A 15,363-nucleotide genomic window follows, 5' to 3' on the forward strand; every position below is an offset into this window, starting at 1 on the left:
TAGGAATTGTAAGTTAGCTTTTGAACTGATGCTTGTTTGGATGATCATTACCACTTGCAGAATTTGGGTCTGTGAGAGTTGTATTTCCCCATCAGCTACCCAGGCTAATTGATTTGGAAATGTGTTCCTGCTGCTGTCACTAAAACCACTCCTTCAAGATGTTCATTTCCCCTTTTGTCAAGAAATTCAAATTCAAGCCAATATTTTTTTAAAGCCATTATTCAGTACGGCATTTCAACCCTGAAAAAAACGTCTTCAAATTGTCTACTGCTGGAACGCAAGCTCCATTAAGGGAAACAAATCTTCATCCTTCCCTAAAGGGAGGAATAATTAATATGCAAATTAAATTCATAAATTATCATACAACCAGATAGACAACATAACACTTAACATTAATGTAAAAAGACAAAGTTTATAAAATTTCTGTCTACCCTCCCATCAATTATTTTGTAGGATGGCAAGAATGTAGAATTAGTCCTTGCAAATAAATGCAAGCTGACAAAGGATGAACTTTGCAGTTTTCAAATGAAACTCCTTTTAAACTATTTTGGCAATCAATTATAAATAACTATGAACCTTATTTTTATTATCTTGATGTCAGCCTTTCATTTACTGCAGTGTTGGAAAGAAAACTGGTCACAACTATATAATCAAAAATATTGGTTTAATATCTTATTTCATGGAAGTGAAAAATGTAAACTATCCATTCTAATATCATGTGCATTGCAATGCCTATTCATTCATTTTTCATGATATAACAGTTTCAAAAAAACATATCTGTTTATTCTGAGACGTTTCCACATTTGACTCAGCTGGGATGGTCAATGTACTTGTGGATCTGGTTGCTGAAAGCATAAACGGAAAAACCTCCAATATCAATTCAAAATATAAAAAAGCTAAAATACATGTAGCCATATCTTCACAAACCAAATGCAACAGTTGTTAATTACAACTTTCTTATTTATATTTATTGAGAAAAAATCTGAAAAAGATCTGATACATTGCACATTGTTTGTCCCCAGAGAAGCTTTGTCCAATAAAATGACATTTTATTACACAGAAACTTAAGTTATCAACAACACAATATAAAGAGCAGAGAAAGTGTTTACTTGATCTGGAATGTTGATATGTATTAATTATATATGAATGTAGCTGATGTTCAATATTCATAACCTGAGCTATGCCGATCACACTCTGAAGAACTACATTCAAAAAGTGCAAAACAAAGTTTAATATAATTCAAGTAACTTGAAAAAATATTAGTATATTTGCTTTTTGAATGCAACAGTGTCATTAGTGTCCACCAAATTGGTACAACAAATTCATGAACCATTTTTGAGAAAATCATGTACTAGATCAGTGGCAAGTCAAAGTCTATTTTATGTGTCATTTAAAATTACTTGTTTTCATTATTAGCTTGAGGCCTGATGCCAAATAGACCACAGACAATTCAAAATGATTACAAATGGCTTTTTTTTTTGTGTCTGAGCATCATTTTTGATTGTTTTGGTACTACAGTCAAACATGAAAATTGACATTTGAAGTGATTTCAACATAAATGATTTTTAGAAGTAAAATATACCATGCAATGATACTGGGTGTTTTATGCTACAAACAAATTAAATTACTACTCAATGTTGCAGATAGATCAACCTAGCCATCCAAAGGATTACTTATCTGAGAGAATTACTGCTACTTCAAGGAATATTTTCATTGAAATCAACAGAATTGAACTTTGAAGAAGGGTACCAATAGCAGCCATTTCTATATCATGCTTCCAGCACCAGCAAACAAGGACAAATTTCTTCCCAATAGATTTTTAAAAAAATCTTCTTTGTAATATCACTACAAAATTGTTGACTTATAAACAAGAAACTGAAAATAACTTCAAGTGCTTTCAAAATATATTGCACTATCATAATCTGGCCAACATAGAACAAAGGTAACACAAATCAAAAGTATATGGATGTTAGCTAAGTGTAAACTTAGTTATGGTTAAACTTTATGATTTTGGGTAATGGTAATTATGAATTTTTATGGACCACTTAGGTGGTGCCATGTAAAAGGTTATATTAAATAAGGTCTTTAAAAAATTGATAAAAATACATCTTCCCACCAGTTTTTCCTCCTTTGAACCTTAAAGTGCTAATTTCTTGTTGAGCATAGTTAAGGGGAGTGGGGCAGCACCATTACAAATAATGGCTTATAAGTATTCATACAGGGGACCAAGATATTTGGACCCAAGTCATCTCAAATTATTTACATAATGATTCAGTGTCTGAATTCACTGAGCAACTAAGGGTCTGAAGAAGAGAAAGCTTTGATGCAGCTGCGTTCAACATTTTAATCTACCCCTTAGATTTTTTGTTAAATAAAGTCCAACATAATCTTAATGAGAGGCTCCACTATCTTCCATGGTAACCAAGATTATAGACATTAATAATACTGAGTGACTGTGCAGTATAAGAAATAACAGAAGAGGTTACACATGAGAAGAGTATTATTACATCAAAACAAAAACATTTAAAGGTAGGCTTTTTCTTAGACTAGGACAACAATCCAAATGCATTTGCAGCGCTAGCAAAATTGTTCCATTTTAAACAGGATTACTTATATAGGATTGTTTTGAAGTAACCGAGACAATATACCAAAAAAAACAAGTGACACTTGTGCAAATAGTAACAGTAGGATAGATCATGAGTAAAAATCTGTGCAATTCAATACCATATATACAAGAGGTTCAAAATGAATATGATTTACAATAAATAATTGGGTGTGTTCAATTGTAGAAGAGATTACATCTTCAATCATTTTTGTACTGCAGAGGTAGTTCAGCTTTGTTTGATACAGTACAGTAGTAGCACCCTTTTCATAAGAGTCATGGTTTCTTGTAGCAGTTCAGCAAAATTTGCACTTTTTCTTCATATCCTTCATGAACAAAATTCAGTCACGTGGGAAAAGCAAATAATGCATTTTTGAAGATTAGTGCCTTGCTGTAGCAGTGTTCTGATCTACACAGAATAGCTTTAATTAGATCCTTTAATGGAAAGTGTGGTTGAATTTAGTTCCATACACAAAGGAGGAATCCTACCATGAGGGGCAGAAAGTTAGTCAGCACTAGCCAAAGAGTGATGACTAAACCCGACGAGCTGGAGCACGGATCTGGGAGAGATAACAAAAACAAAGAGCAATAACTTAAAAATCATTGCAATCTTTTTCACTTCTATGTACAACTGAAAATGTTTTGAATCCATGATAATTCGTATACTTTAATCATGCCCACTCTGCGAATGTTACACTTCACACAAATTTATTAATTTTTCAGTAAATTTCCTTTGACGCTGAACCTTCCTTAGCTCTCGTATCACTAGAAAATTTACTCGCAAGCATATGAACAATTTTGGGGTCACATTTAACTGAGAGGCTCCAGATTGCTTGTGTGATTTTTGTAGTGCAGCACACGCACACTGTACTACACATTGAACAAGCATCTTGTCACACCAAATACAAACTACACACAAATATTTAAATGTACTGGTTCATCTGATTTACCAGTCAAAAACTGGGTCAAAAGGTATCCCTAAAACACTTAGATCACAGCAGGGGAAGAAACCCCTAATATCTGGATGGTACCAATATACCTAGAGATGAAATACTTAGGACTAAAGTTAGAATCCTGGATTAACAATTCTTGCTGGGGCCTAGAAAAGAAATATACCATTTTAAATTTCCATTTATTTCATGTAAGAACAAAACTTACTTCATTTGAACTTGTGCTTGTTACAAGAATATTGGTTCTATTGCCTCACTTATTGGTTCTATACAGTACTATACAGAATTGTGCAAAAGTCATAGGGACTTCTATATACAGTGGTTTAGGGTGCATAAAAATTTTGCACAGTAGTGTAGTAATTTTATGTAATGCACTATACTATTGCTGCAGCATAAGACAAATAAATTTCATGACTTATGTGAATGATGACAAACCTGATTCTGATATGGGTCACTATTGTGGACTGTGAGTGGGAATAATGCAAGAAGAGGGGATATCACAGTTGGGGAATGGGAAAGGGAGAGGGGAGGGAACGGAAAGCATCAGAGAGACATTCTGTAATGATCAATAAACCAATTGTTTGGAACCAAATGACCTTGCCTGGTGTCTCAGGGCTGGGCGTGCCTGTATTCACACCACCCCTTGCCCCGGCACTCTTTCTCTGCCACCTGTCCCACAGCACTCCACCATCACCATTCCCAACATCCTTTGCTCCCATCAGTTTGATAAATTTCCTCTCTGCTCCATGTTGATAAATGCACTACTGTGCAGAAGTCTTGGGCACCGTAGCTATATACAGTGCCTATAACCCCCTGGGAAGTTCCATGTTTCATTGTTTTACAACATTGAATCATAATGGATTTTAATTTGGCTTTTTTGACACTGATCAATAGAAAATGACACTTTTGTGTCAAAGTGGAAACAGATCTCTACTAAGTGATCAAAATTAATTACAAGTATAAAATGCAAACTACGTAATTGATTGCCGAAGTATTCACCCCCTTTAATATGAAACACCAAATCATCGCTGGTGCAGGTTGTCCTCAAACACTGAGTGACCGTGCAAGAAGGGGATTAGTGAGGGAGGCCACCAAGAGACCAATGCCAACTGTGGAGGGGTTACAAGCTTCTGTGGCTGAGATGGGAGAGACTGCAGATACAACTGTTGTCCGGGTGCTTCACCAGTTGCAGCTTTATGGGAGAGTTTTAAACAGTTTAAAAAACCTCACATGAACTCTCAGCTAGAGTTCACCAGAAGACATGTGGGAGACTCTGAAGGCAGCTGGAAGAAGGTTCTGATGAAACCAAAAATGAGCTTTTTGGCCATCAGACTACCGGGTAAATGCATTGTTTAGAGTAACCCACACACCGCACATCATCAAAAACACACCATCCCCTCTGTGAAGCATGGTGCTGGCTGCATCATGCTGAGGGGATGCTTCACTGCAGCAGGCCCTGGAAGGCTTGTGAAGGTAGAGGATAAAATGAATGCAGCAAAATACAGGGAAATCCTGGAGGAAATCCTGATGCAGTCTGAAAGAGAACTGAGACTTGGGAGAAGTTGTTTTCCAGCAAGACAATGATCCCACGCATAAAGCCACACAGGAATGGCTTAAAAGCAACAAAGTTAATGTTCCGGAGTGGCCAAGTCAGAGTCTGGACCTCAATCCAACTGAGACTTTGTGGCTAGACTTGAAAAGAGCTGTTCACTCATGATCCGCATATAATCTGATAGAGCTTGCGAGTTTTGTAAAGAATGGGGAAAAACTGCAGTGTCCAGATGTACAAAGCTTATAGAGACCTATCCACACAAACTCAAGACTGAAATTGCTGCCAAAGGTCCATCTACTGACTTGAAGGGGGTGAATCCTTATTCAATAAATTATTTTGTGTTTTATATTTATAATTCAGACCACTTTGTAGAGATCTGTTTTCACTTTGACAGAAAAGAGTCTTTTTCTCTTGATCAGTGTCAAATTAGGAGAATGGGCAAGAGGGTGACAAATGAAATATGTTGGAAAATGGATGGTCATGCAGTTTGGTAGAAGAACTAAGTGTGCAGACTATTTTCTAAATGGGGAGAAAATCCAAAAAATTGAGACGCAAAGGGACTTGGGAGTCAGTGGTGAGGAAGGCAAATGCAATGTTAGCATTCGCTTCAATAGTTCAAGAATACAAGAGCAGGGATATGATGCTGAGGCTTTATAAGGCACTGGTGAGGCCTCACTGGTGAACAGCTTTGGGCTCCTCAGCTAAAAGATGTGCAGCATTGGAGAGGGTTCAGAGGAGGGTCACAAGGATGATTCTGGGAATGAAAGAGTTATCATATGAGGAACGTTTGATAGCTCTGGGTCTGTACTCGCTGGAATTTAGAAGGATAAGGTGGGATCTCATTGAAACCTTTCGAATGTTGAAAGGCCCAGAGAGAGTACATGTGGAAAGGATGTTTCCCATGGTGGGGAAGTTTAGCACAAGAGGGCACAGCCTCAGGATAGAGGGCATCTTTTTAAATCAGAGATGTGGATAAACTTCTTTAGCCTGAGGGTGGTGAATTTGTGGAATTTGTTACCACAGGCAGCTGTGGAGGCTAGGTTGTTGGGTGTATTTAAGGTAGAGATTGATAGGTTCTTGATTGGACATGGCATCAAAGGTTACAGGGAGAAGGCTGGGGAGTGGGGCTGAAGAGGGCAACAAAAGATCAGCCATGATTGAATGGCAAGAACAGACCTGATGGTCCAAATGGCCTAATTCTACTATGTCTTATGAAAACTTCCAGGGGGGTTGGGTGAGAAAATACTTTTTATAGGCACTGTCCAGTATATATGCCAAGGATTTTTGCACAGTTCTGTATGTATACCTTAAATATCCATGAAAAAAATATACTCTAAAATTATTAAAGACCAGTGAGCATTACATAGTGCTCGCAATCAGGAGAAAATCTGCAGATGCGAGAAATTCAAGCAACACACGCAAGATGCTGGTGGAACACAATAGGCCAGGCAGCATCTATAGGAAGAAGTACAGTCGACGTTTTAGGTCAAGACCCGAGGTGTCCTGACGAAGGGTCTTGGCCCGAAACATCGACTGTACTTCTTCTTATAGATGCTGCCTGGCCTGCTGCGTTCCACCAGCATTTTGTGTGTGTTGGTTACATAGTGCTCTGTGGATTAATTTAGTATTTTTAGCCCAGATGACATTTAATAAAGCATCTTAATTTTAATTAAAATACTACAAGAAAAGAAATGCATTACCTATAAGAGTCATCTTTGTGAAATTACTTAGCGGTGGATCACGTTCTGGTGGACAAGCAGTGCAGAAGTCAGAACAAGATGGACATACTAAACTTCCTGTGTACACCCAGTCATTCAACTTCACGTTAACAGAGAGCACCTGTCCTGTTCGACTGCATAAGAAAGACTTATTTGAAACCCAAACGATCAGCCCATCAGTAGAACAGGAAATCTGAAGGACAAATAGTAGAAAATATTTAGTATTTATAACTTGGAGAATAAATTTATAAGTTTATTTTGCAAATTCATTCTAAGTTTGCTTCCCTTTATATTCTGTTTCTGAAAGTATATTCCTATTAGTTAGGTACTTTTCTGTGCAATATACTGTATTAATGAAGTTAAAGTACAAATTCAGCATCTTGAAGCTATACTTTATTGACCTTCCAGGAAATGGAAATGGGAATAGAACTTCATTGTCATTGCTCAAGGCAACAAGATTGCGGTGCTACTCCAGTCGGTTTACAAAGAAATTCCCACATTTTAATGCAATAAGAGACTTTGATTGTTCATAACACTCAAAGCCATCGGCAAGCTGGGGTGTGGCATTATTCAGCTGCACAACAACCCTCAGGAAGAAGCTGTTTTTCAGTTTTTGTATTCAGTTTTTTCAGTTTCTGTATCTTCTACCAGATAGCAGGAGATTGACCAGACAGTGTCCAGGATGGAATGGGTCTTTAATGAGGTTATGAGCATGCCATGGGCATCGAGAGTTGTAGATTGACTCCAGGTCTCAACGATGTGCTAAACTGTCCTAATCACCTGTTGAAATCACAAACATGAGAAAATCTGCAAATGCTGGAAATCCAAAACAAACCACACAAGATGCCACAGGAACTCAGCAAGCCAGGCAGCATCTGTGGAAAAGAGTAAACAGTCGACGTTTGGGGCTGAGACATTTCATCATGACGGGAGAGAAAGAGAAGTCAGAGTAAGGTGGTAGGGGAAAGTGGAAGAAGGTTAAGGTGGTAGGTCATATGTGAAACTGGGAGGGGGGTTGGCGGTGAAGTAAAGAGCTGCAAAGTTGATTGGCGAAAGAGACAGAGGGCTGGAGAAGGCGGAATCTGATAGGAGAGCATAGAAGACCATTGAAGAAAGGGGAGGAGGAGCACTAGAGGGAGGTGATGGGTGTGCATGGAGACAAGGTGAGAGAGGGAAACAGGCAGGGTGGGGGGCAATTACCATGTTAGAGATATTGATATTCATGGCACCAGGTTGGAGGCTACCCAGGTGGAATACAAGGCGTTGCTCCTCCAACCTGAATGTGGCCTCGTTGCTGTGGCAGGGAAGGCCATGGATTGCCATGTCAGAATGGGACTGGGAAGTAGAATTGAAATGGGTGGCTACCAGGAGATCCCGCTTTTTCAGGCCCTCCTGATGGGGGATGGAGGTGTATAGGGACTGGACATGCCCCATACACGTCCTCCCTCACTAACATTCAGGGACCCAAACAGTTTTTCCAGGTGAGGCAACACTCCACCTGTGAGTCCTTTGGGGTCATCTACTGTATTCGGTGTTCCCAGTGTGGTCTCCTATATATCAGTGAGACCCGACATAGATTGGGGGACCATTTTGCCGAGTACCTACACTCCATCCAACAGAAAAAGCGGGATCTCCCGGTAGCCACCCATTTCAATTCTACTTCCCATTCCCATTCCGACATGTCAATCCATGACCTTCTTTAGTGCAACGATGAGGCTACGCTCAGGTTGGAGGAATAACACTTTATATTCCATCTGGTAGCCTCCAACCTGACAGCATGAACATCCAGTAATGCACTCCACCCACTTCACCTTTCCCCATTCTCATTCCCCTCTCTCTCCAATATTTCCTCACCTGGTCATCACCTCCCTCTGTTGCTGCTCCTCCTTTCCTTTCTACCATGACCGTTTGTCCTTTCCTATTGCCTGCCACCTTGTACTTCTTCCTTCTCCTGTTTCTTTCCAGTCCTGAAGAAGGGTCTCGACCTGAAATGTCGACTGTTTATTCATTTCCATAGATGCTGCCTGGCCAGCTGAGTTCCCCCAGAATTTTGTGTGTGTTGTACCTGTTGGAAGTACTCTGTGGTTGGTATGCTCTCTATCGCACATCAATAAAAGCTGGCCAGCAATTTTTGGGGCAGATGAGGTCTCCTTAAGCACTCACGTAGCATATTCATTGTGAGTGACATTGTGCAGTCAGACATGCCTAACTGCTCCTTTAAAGCCATGGTATTTCAACCCTTTCAGAGAAATTCCCTTCGTTTCCCCAAATGCCCTCTACCAAGACTAATTTACTTTTCTCAGTTTCGATCATAGAACATAACCCAAAGCATCAGCTGTTTCTTTTTGACAGATGCTGCCTGCCACTGACTTTTTCCTGCATTTTCTGTTTTTATTTCAGATTTCCAGTGTCTATAGGTTTTTTTGTTATCATGGAAGCTATTCTACTCAAACAAGATGTGATAAAAATTATTTAAGTTTCAGTGGTGTCGTCAGTTTATATTGCTCTTGCATTATGCTTCACTGAAATGAATCAGATCCAGTTTTAATATCAGCAGCATACGTCATGAAATTTACTAACTTTGCGGCAACATTACAATGCAATGTGTAATAGAGAAAAAATTGTGAATTGCAAGAAGTGTAAATATATTAAATAGATAAATTAAATAAGTGGTGCACAAACAGAAATGAAAAAGTAGTGAGGTAGTGTTTTTGGGTTCAATGTCCATTCAGAAATTGGTTGGCAGAGGGGAAGAATCCAATCCCTAATTGTTGAGTGTGTGCCTTCAAGTTTCTGTCCCTCCTTCCTGATGATAGCAGTAAGAGGGAATGTTTTAATAATGGATGCTGTAGCGGTGTGCTACACGCAGCGCTGAAATTACGACACGGAGTCGGTGAACTGCAGTTACAAAAAGATTTTATTCAAACTTTGCGGCCTCGCTTTAAAGCCTTCCTGATCCCGCCCTCCCCGCGCGCGGATGCTGTAGGGGTCACATATTCACAGTCCTGTCCCGCGCGCGGATGCTGTAGGGGGCACGTATTCACAGTCCCATGCGGACTTTTCCCCTTGCTGGTGAAGCAGATTTGGCGCCCTTTTGGGACTGGCCTTTATGCCGGCGCGCTGGCTATTTGTGAGCCGGTTCGAGTGCGCTAGGAAGTGGGTCGCCACATAACCCCCCCCCCCGAACCGATGATACACCCCCCAATGTCCACAGTTTGGGCCAGACCCTGTTTGGGAGGTCGGCCTCTGCGCCGTGGTGCCGGAAACTCGACCGGTTGCACCAAGTCCACATGGGCCGGTTTGAGTCGGTCCACCATGAAAACCTCCTCTCTCCCCCCAACGTCCAGCAGGAACGTGGACCTGTTGTTCCTGATCACCGCAAACGGCCCCTCGTAGGGCCGTTGTAGCGGTGGCCGATGCCCAACCCTTCGTACAAACACAAACTTACAGTTCTGCAGGTCTTTGGGTACGCAGGTCGGGTTCTGCCCATGCTGCGAAGTGGGTATGGGGGCCAGGTTGCCGAGCCTCTCGCGTAGTCTGCCCAGGACTGCTGCGGGTTCTTCCTCGTGCCCCCTTGGGGCTGGTATGAACTCCCCGGGGACGACCAGGGGTGCGCCGTACACCAACTCGGCCGACAAGGTGTGCAGATCGTCTTTGGGCGCCGTGCGGATGCCGAGCAGGACCCAGGGAAGCTCGTCCACCCAATTAGATCCTCTCAGGACTTTAGGAGCCGACTTTAGGTGACGGTGGAAATGCTCCACCAGGCCGTTTGACTGTGGGTGGTAGGCAGTTGTGTGGTGCAGCTGTGTCCCCAAAAGGCTGGCCATAGCTGACCACAGGCTGGAGGTGAACTGGGCGCCTCTGTCGGAGGTAATGTGGGCTGGTACACCAAAGCGGGATACCCAGGTGGCGATCAGTGCCCGGGCGCAAGATTCGGAGGTGGTGTCGGTGAGCAGGATCGCCTCTGGCCATCTTGTGAACCGGTCCACGATAGTGAGGAGGTGCCACACTCCTCGCGACACTGGCAAGGGGCCCACGATATCCACATGAATGTGGTCGAAACGCCGGTGGGTGGGGTGGAACTACTGCGGCAGAGCTTTGGTGTGCCGCTGCACCTTGGCAGTTTGGCAGTGCATGCACGTTCTGGCCCATTCACTGACCTGCTTGCGGAGTCCGTGCCAAACGAACCTGTTGGAGACCATCCGGACGGTTGTCCTGATGGAGGGGTGCGCTAAGTTATGAATGGAGTCGAAAATGCACCGCTGCCAGGCTGCCGGGACAACGGGACAGGGTTGGCCGGTGGTGACGTCACAGAGTAGGGTCCTCTCACCTGGACCTACGGGGAGGTCCTGGAGCTGCAAACCAGAGACTGCGGTTCTGTAACTTGGGATCGCCTCGTCTGCCTGCTGCACCTCTGCCAGCGCCTCAAAGTCTACCCCTTGGGAAAGGGCGTGAATGTTAGGGCGAAAGAGCGCATCCGCCACGACATTGTCCTTACCCGAGACGTGCCAGACGTCCGTCGTGTATTCAGAGATGTAGGACAGATGGCGCTGCTGGCGGGACGACCAGGGATCGGACACCTTCGTGAACATAAAGGTAAGCGGTTTGTGGTCCGTGAACGCGGTGAAGGGCCTACCTTCTAAGAAGTACCTGAAATGCCGGATTGCCAGGTATAGTGCCAACAGTTCCCAGTCGAAAGCACTGTATTTGAGCTCGGGTGGTTGCAGGTGTTTGCTGAAAAACGCCAGGGGTTGCCAGCAACCCTCGATGAGTTGCTCCAGTACCCCACCGACTGCCGTGTTAGATGCGTCCACTGTGAGGGCGGTAGGGACGTCCATTCTGGGGTGCACTAGCATCGCGGCGTTCGCCAAGGCTTCTTTCGTTTTAATGAAAGCGGCGGCGGACTCCTCGTCCCAGGTAATGTCCTTGCCCGGACCGGACAGCAGGGTGAACAGGGGGCACATGATCCAGGCAGCTGAAGGGAGGAAGCGGTGGTAGAAATTTACCATACCCACAAATTCCTGAAGGCCTTTGATTGTGGTGGATCGGGGGAAATGGCGGACTGCGTCTACCTTGGCAGGCAGAGGGGTTGCCCCGTCTGTAGTGATCCTGTGGCCCAGGAAGTCGATGGAATCGAGCCCGAACTGGCATTTGGCCGGGTTGATTGTCAGGCTGTATTCACTCAGTCGGGCGTAGAGTTGACGGAGGTGGGACAGATACTCTTGACGACTGCTGCTGGCTATGAGGATGTCGTCCAAATAGATGAAAGCGAAGTCCAGGTCGTGTCCCACCGCATCCATTAACCGCTGAAACATCTGTGCGGCATTCTTCAGGCCGAACGGCATGCAGAGGAACTCGAAAAGGCCGAACGGGGTGATGAGTGCCATTTTGGGGACGTCGTCCGGATGCATCGGGATTTGATGGTATCCCCGGACGAGGTCTACCTTGGAGAAGATCCGTGCGCCGTGCAGGTTTGCTGCAAAGTCCTGAATGTGCGGCACAGGGTAGCGGTCCAGTGTTATAACCTCATTCAGCCTGCGGTAGTCGCCGCATGGTCTCCAGCCCCCGTTGCTTTGGGCACCATTGCAGGGGGGAGGCCCATGGGCTGTCGGACCGCTGTATGATCCCCAATTCCTCCAACCTCTTGAACTCCTCCTTCGCCAGTTGGAGCTTGTCCAGGGGAAGCCTTCGAGCACGGGCGTGGAGGGGTGGTCCTTGTGTCGGGATGTGGTGCCGTGAACTGCGGTGCCAGAACCGATGGGAAATCCGCCAGGACTCTCGTGAAGTCGTTGTCGGACAGCGTGATGGAGTCGAGGTGTGGGGCTGGCAACTGGGCTTTACCCAGGGAGAACATTTGAAAGGTCTCGGCGTGACCAGTCTCTGCCTCGGTAGGTCGACCAGTAGGCTGTGAGACCGCAAAAAATCCGCACCCAGAAGTGGTTGGGCTACGGTGGCCAGTGTGAAGTCCCACGTGAACCGGCTGGAGCCGAACTGTGACCGCACCGTATGGGTGCCGTAGGTCCTTACTGTGCTGCCGTTCGCAGCCCTCAGGGTGGGACCCGGTGCCCTGTTGCGGGTGTCATAACTCGTCGGAGGTAAGACGCTGATCTTGGCACCGGTGTCGAACAAAAAACGGCGTCTCGACCGCTTGTCCCACACATACAGGAGGCTATCCCGATGGCCAGCCGCCGTAGCAATCAGCGGCGGCTGGCCCTGGCGTTTCCCGGGAACTTGCAGGGCGGGCGACAGTGGCGGGCTTCTGTGCCCCACCGCTGGTGGTAGAAGCACCATTGTTTGTTGGTCTCCTCACCCCTCCCTCTGGGGCTAGCGGGCTCTGCTGCCGGGCCTGGTCTGGTCTGCTGCTGGGAGCGTGGCCTGGTGATCTGTGTGACGGACGCCCCACTCTCCTTCTTGGCGTTCCACAGCAAGTCCGCCCGGGCCGCCACCTTCCGGGGGTCGCTGAAATCCGCGTCGGACAGCAGCAGGCGTGTGTCCTCAGGCAGCTGCTCCAGGAATGCCTGCTCAAACATGAGGCAGGGCTTATGTCCTCCAGCCAGAAACAACATCTCATTCATTAAAGCTGATGAAGGTCTGTCTCCCAACCCATCCAGGTGCAGTAAGCAGGCAGCCCGCTCGCGCCGTGAGAGTCCGAAAGTCCTTATGAGCAGGGCTTTGAATTCCGTGTATTTGCCATCCGCTGGGGGAGACTGTATGAACTCCTCAACCTGGGCCGCTGTTTCCTGGTCGAGGGAGCTCACCACGTAGTAGTAACGTGTGTCCTCCGAGGTTATCTGCCGAATGTGGAATTGGGCTTCTGCTTGCTGGAACCATAGATGAGGTCGCAGCGTCCAGAAGCTTGGCAGTTTCAACGAAACTGCATGAACAGATGTGGCGTCGGTCATCTTCGGCCCAAATGTCGTTTGGGCCGTCAGGGTCACCAATTGTAGCGGTGTGCTACACGCAGCGCTGAAATTACGACACGGAGTCGGTGAACTGCAGTTACAAAAAGATTTTATTCGAACTTCGCGGCCTCGCTTTAAAGCCTTCCTGATCCTGCCCTCCCTGGGCGCGGATGCTGTAGGGGGCACGTATTCACAGTCCTGTCCCACGCGCGGAGGCTGTAGGGGGCACATATTCACAGTCCTGTCCCGCGCGCGGATGCTGTAGGGGGCACGTATTCACAGTCCCGCGCGGGCTTTTCCCCTTGCTGGTGAAGCAGACTTGGCGCCCTTTTGGGACTGGCCTTTATGCCGGCGCGCTGGCTATTTGTGAGCAGGTTCGAGTGCACTAGGAAGTGGGTCGGCACAATGCCTCCTTTTTGAGGCAGCACTCCTTGAAGATGTCCTGGTTACTATGGAGGCAAATGCTCATGCTGGAGGACTGGCCTTTGTAGTAACCAGGACATCTTCATAAGATCATAAGATATAGGAATAGAAGTAGGCCATTCGATCCCATTGAGTCTGCTCCACCATTCAATCATGGGCTGATTTAATTCTTCCAGTCATCCCCATTCCCCTGCCTTCTCCCCATACCCTTTGATGCCCTGGCTAATCAATAACCTATCTATCTCTGCCTTAATTACACCTAATGAGTTGGCCTCCACAGCTACCTCTGGCAACAAATCCCCCAAATTTACCACCCTCTGACTGAAGAAATTACTCTGCATTTCTGTTCTAAATGGACGTCCTTTAATTTTGAAGTCATGCCCTCTTGTCCTAAAATCCTCTACCATGGGAAATAACTTTGCCATATCTAATCTGTTCAGGCCTTTTAACATTTGGAATGCTTTTATGAGATCCCCCCTCATTCTCCTGAACTCCAGGGAATACAGCCCAAGAGCTGTCGGACGTTCCTCATACAGTAACCCTTCCATTCATGGAATTATTCTCGTAAATCTTCTCTAAACCCTCTCCAATGTCAGTATATCCTTTCTAAAATAAGGAACCTAGAACTGCACACAATACTTAAGTGTGGTCTCACGAGTGCCTTATAGAGCCTCAGCATCACATCTTTGCTCTTATATTCTATACCTCTAGAAATGAATGCCAACATTGCATTCACCCTCTTCACAACCAACTCAACCTGGAGGTTAACCTTTAGGGTATCCTGCACAAGGACTCCCAAGTCCCTTTACATCTCTGCATTTTGAGTTCACTCCCTATCTAAATAGTCTACCTATTTATTTCTTCCATTGAAGTGCATGAACATACACTTTCCAACATTGTACTTCATGTGCCACTTCTTTGCCCATTCCCCTAAACTATCTATGTCTCTTTGCAGGCTCTCTGTTTCCTCAACACTACCAGCTCCTCCAACTATTTTTGTATCATCCCAATATTAGCCACAAGTCCATTAATCCCATAGTCCAAATCATTGATATAAATCATAAAAAGCAGCGGTCCCAACACTGACCCTTGTGGAACTCCACTCGTAATCTGCAGCCAGCCAGAATAGGATCCCTTTATTCCCACTCTCTGTTTTCTGCTGATCAGCTAATGCTTCACCCACGCTAGTAATTTCCCTGTAATTTCATGGGCTCTT

The 15,363-nt window shown here is 45.1% G+C and overlaps 1 protein-coding gene across 3 annotated transcripts in view; it reads right to left on the reverse strand.

Moving 5' to 3' along the window:
• Positions 1-647: 647 nt before the first annotated feature.
• The window catches only part of lmln (leishmanolysin-like (metallopeptidase M8 family)), a 59,580-nt gene continuing 44,864 nt past the window's right edge, over positions 648-15,363 (reverse strand). For 2 of the 3 annotated variants that reach the window (XM_073047550.1, XM_073047549.1), the window contains 2 exons: positions 6,805-7,015; positions 648-3,162 (listed from right to left, as the gene is read on the reverse strand). In XM_073047550.1, the coding sequence (XP_072903651.1) occupies positions 3,062-3,162; positions 6,805-7,015 (312 nt within the window). In that variant the 3' untranslated portion in view covers positions 648-3,061. Of the gene's footprint in view, positions 3,163-6,804; positions 7,016-8,678; positions 8,808-15,363 lie in introns of those variants that run through there. The other variant, XM_073047551.1, reaches the window with a different exon arrangement.

This window comes from Hemitrygon akajei, chromosome 5 (genome assembly GCF_048418815.1).
Source record: "Hemitrygon akajei chromosome 5, sHemAka1.3, whole genome shotgun sequence".
Taxonomy (NCBI): Eukaryota; Metazoa; Chordata; class Chondrichthyes; order Myliobatiformes; family Dasyatidae; genus Hemitrygon; species Hemitrygon akajei.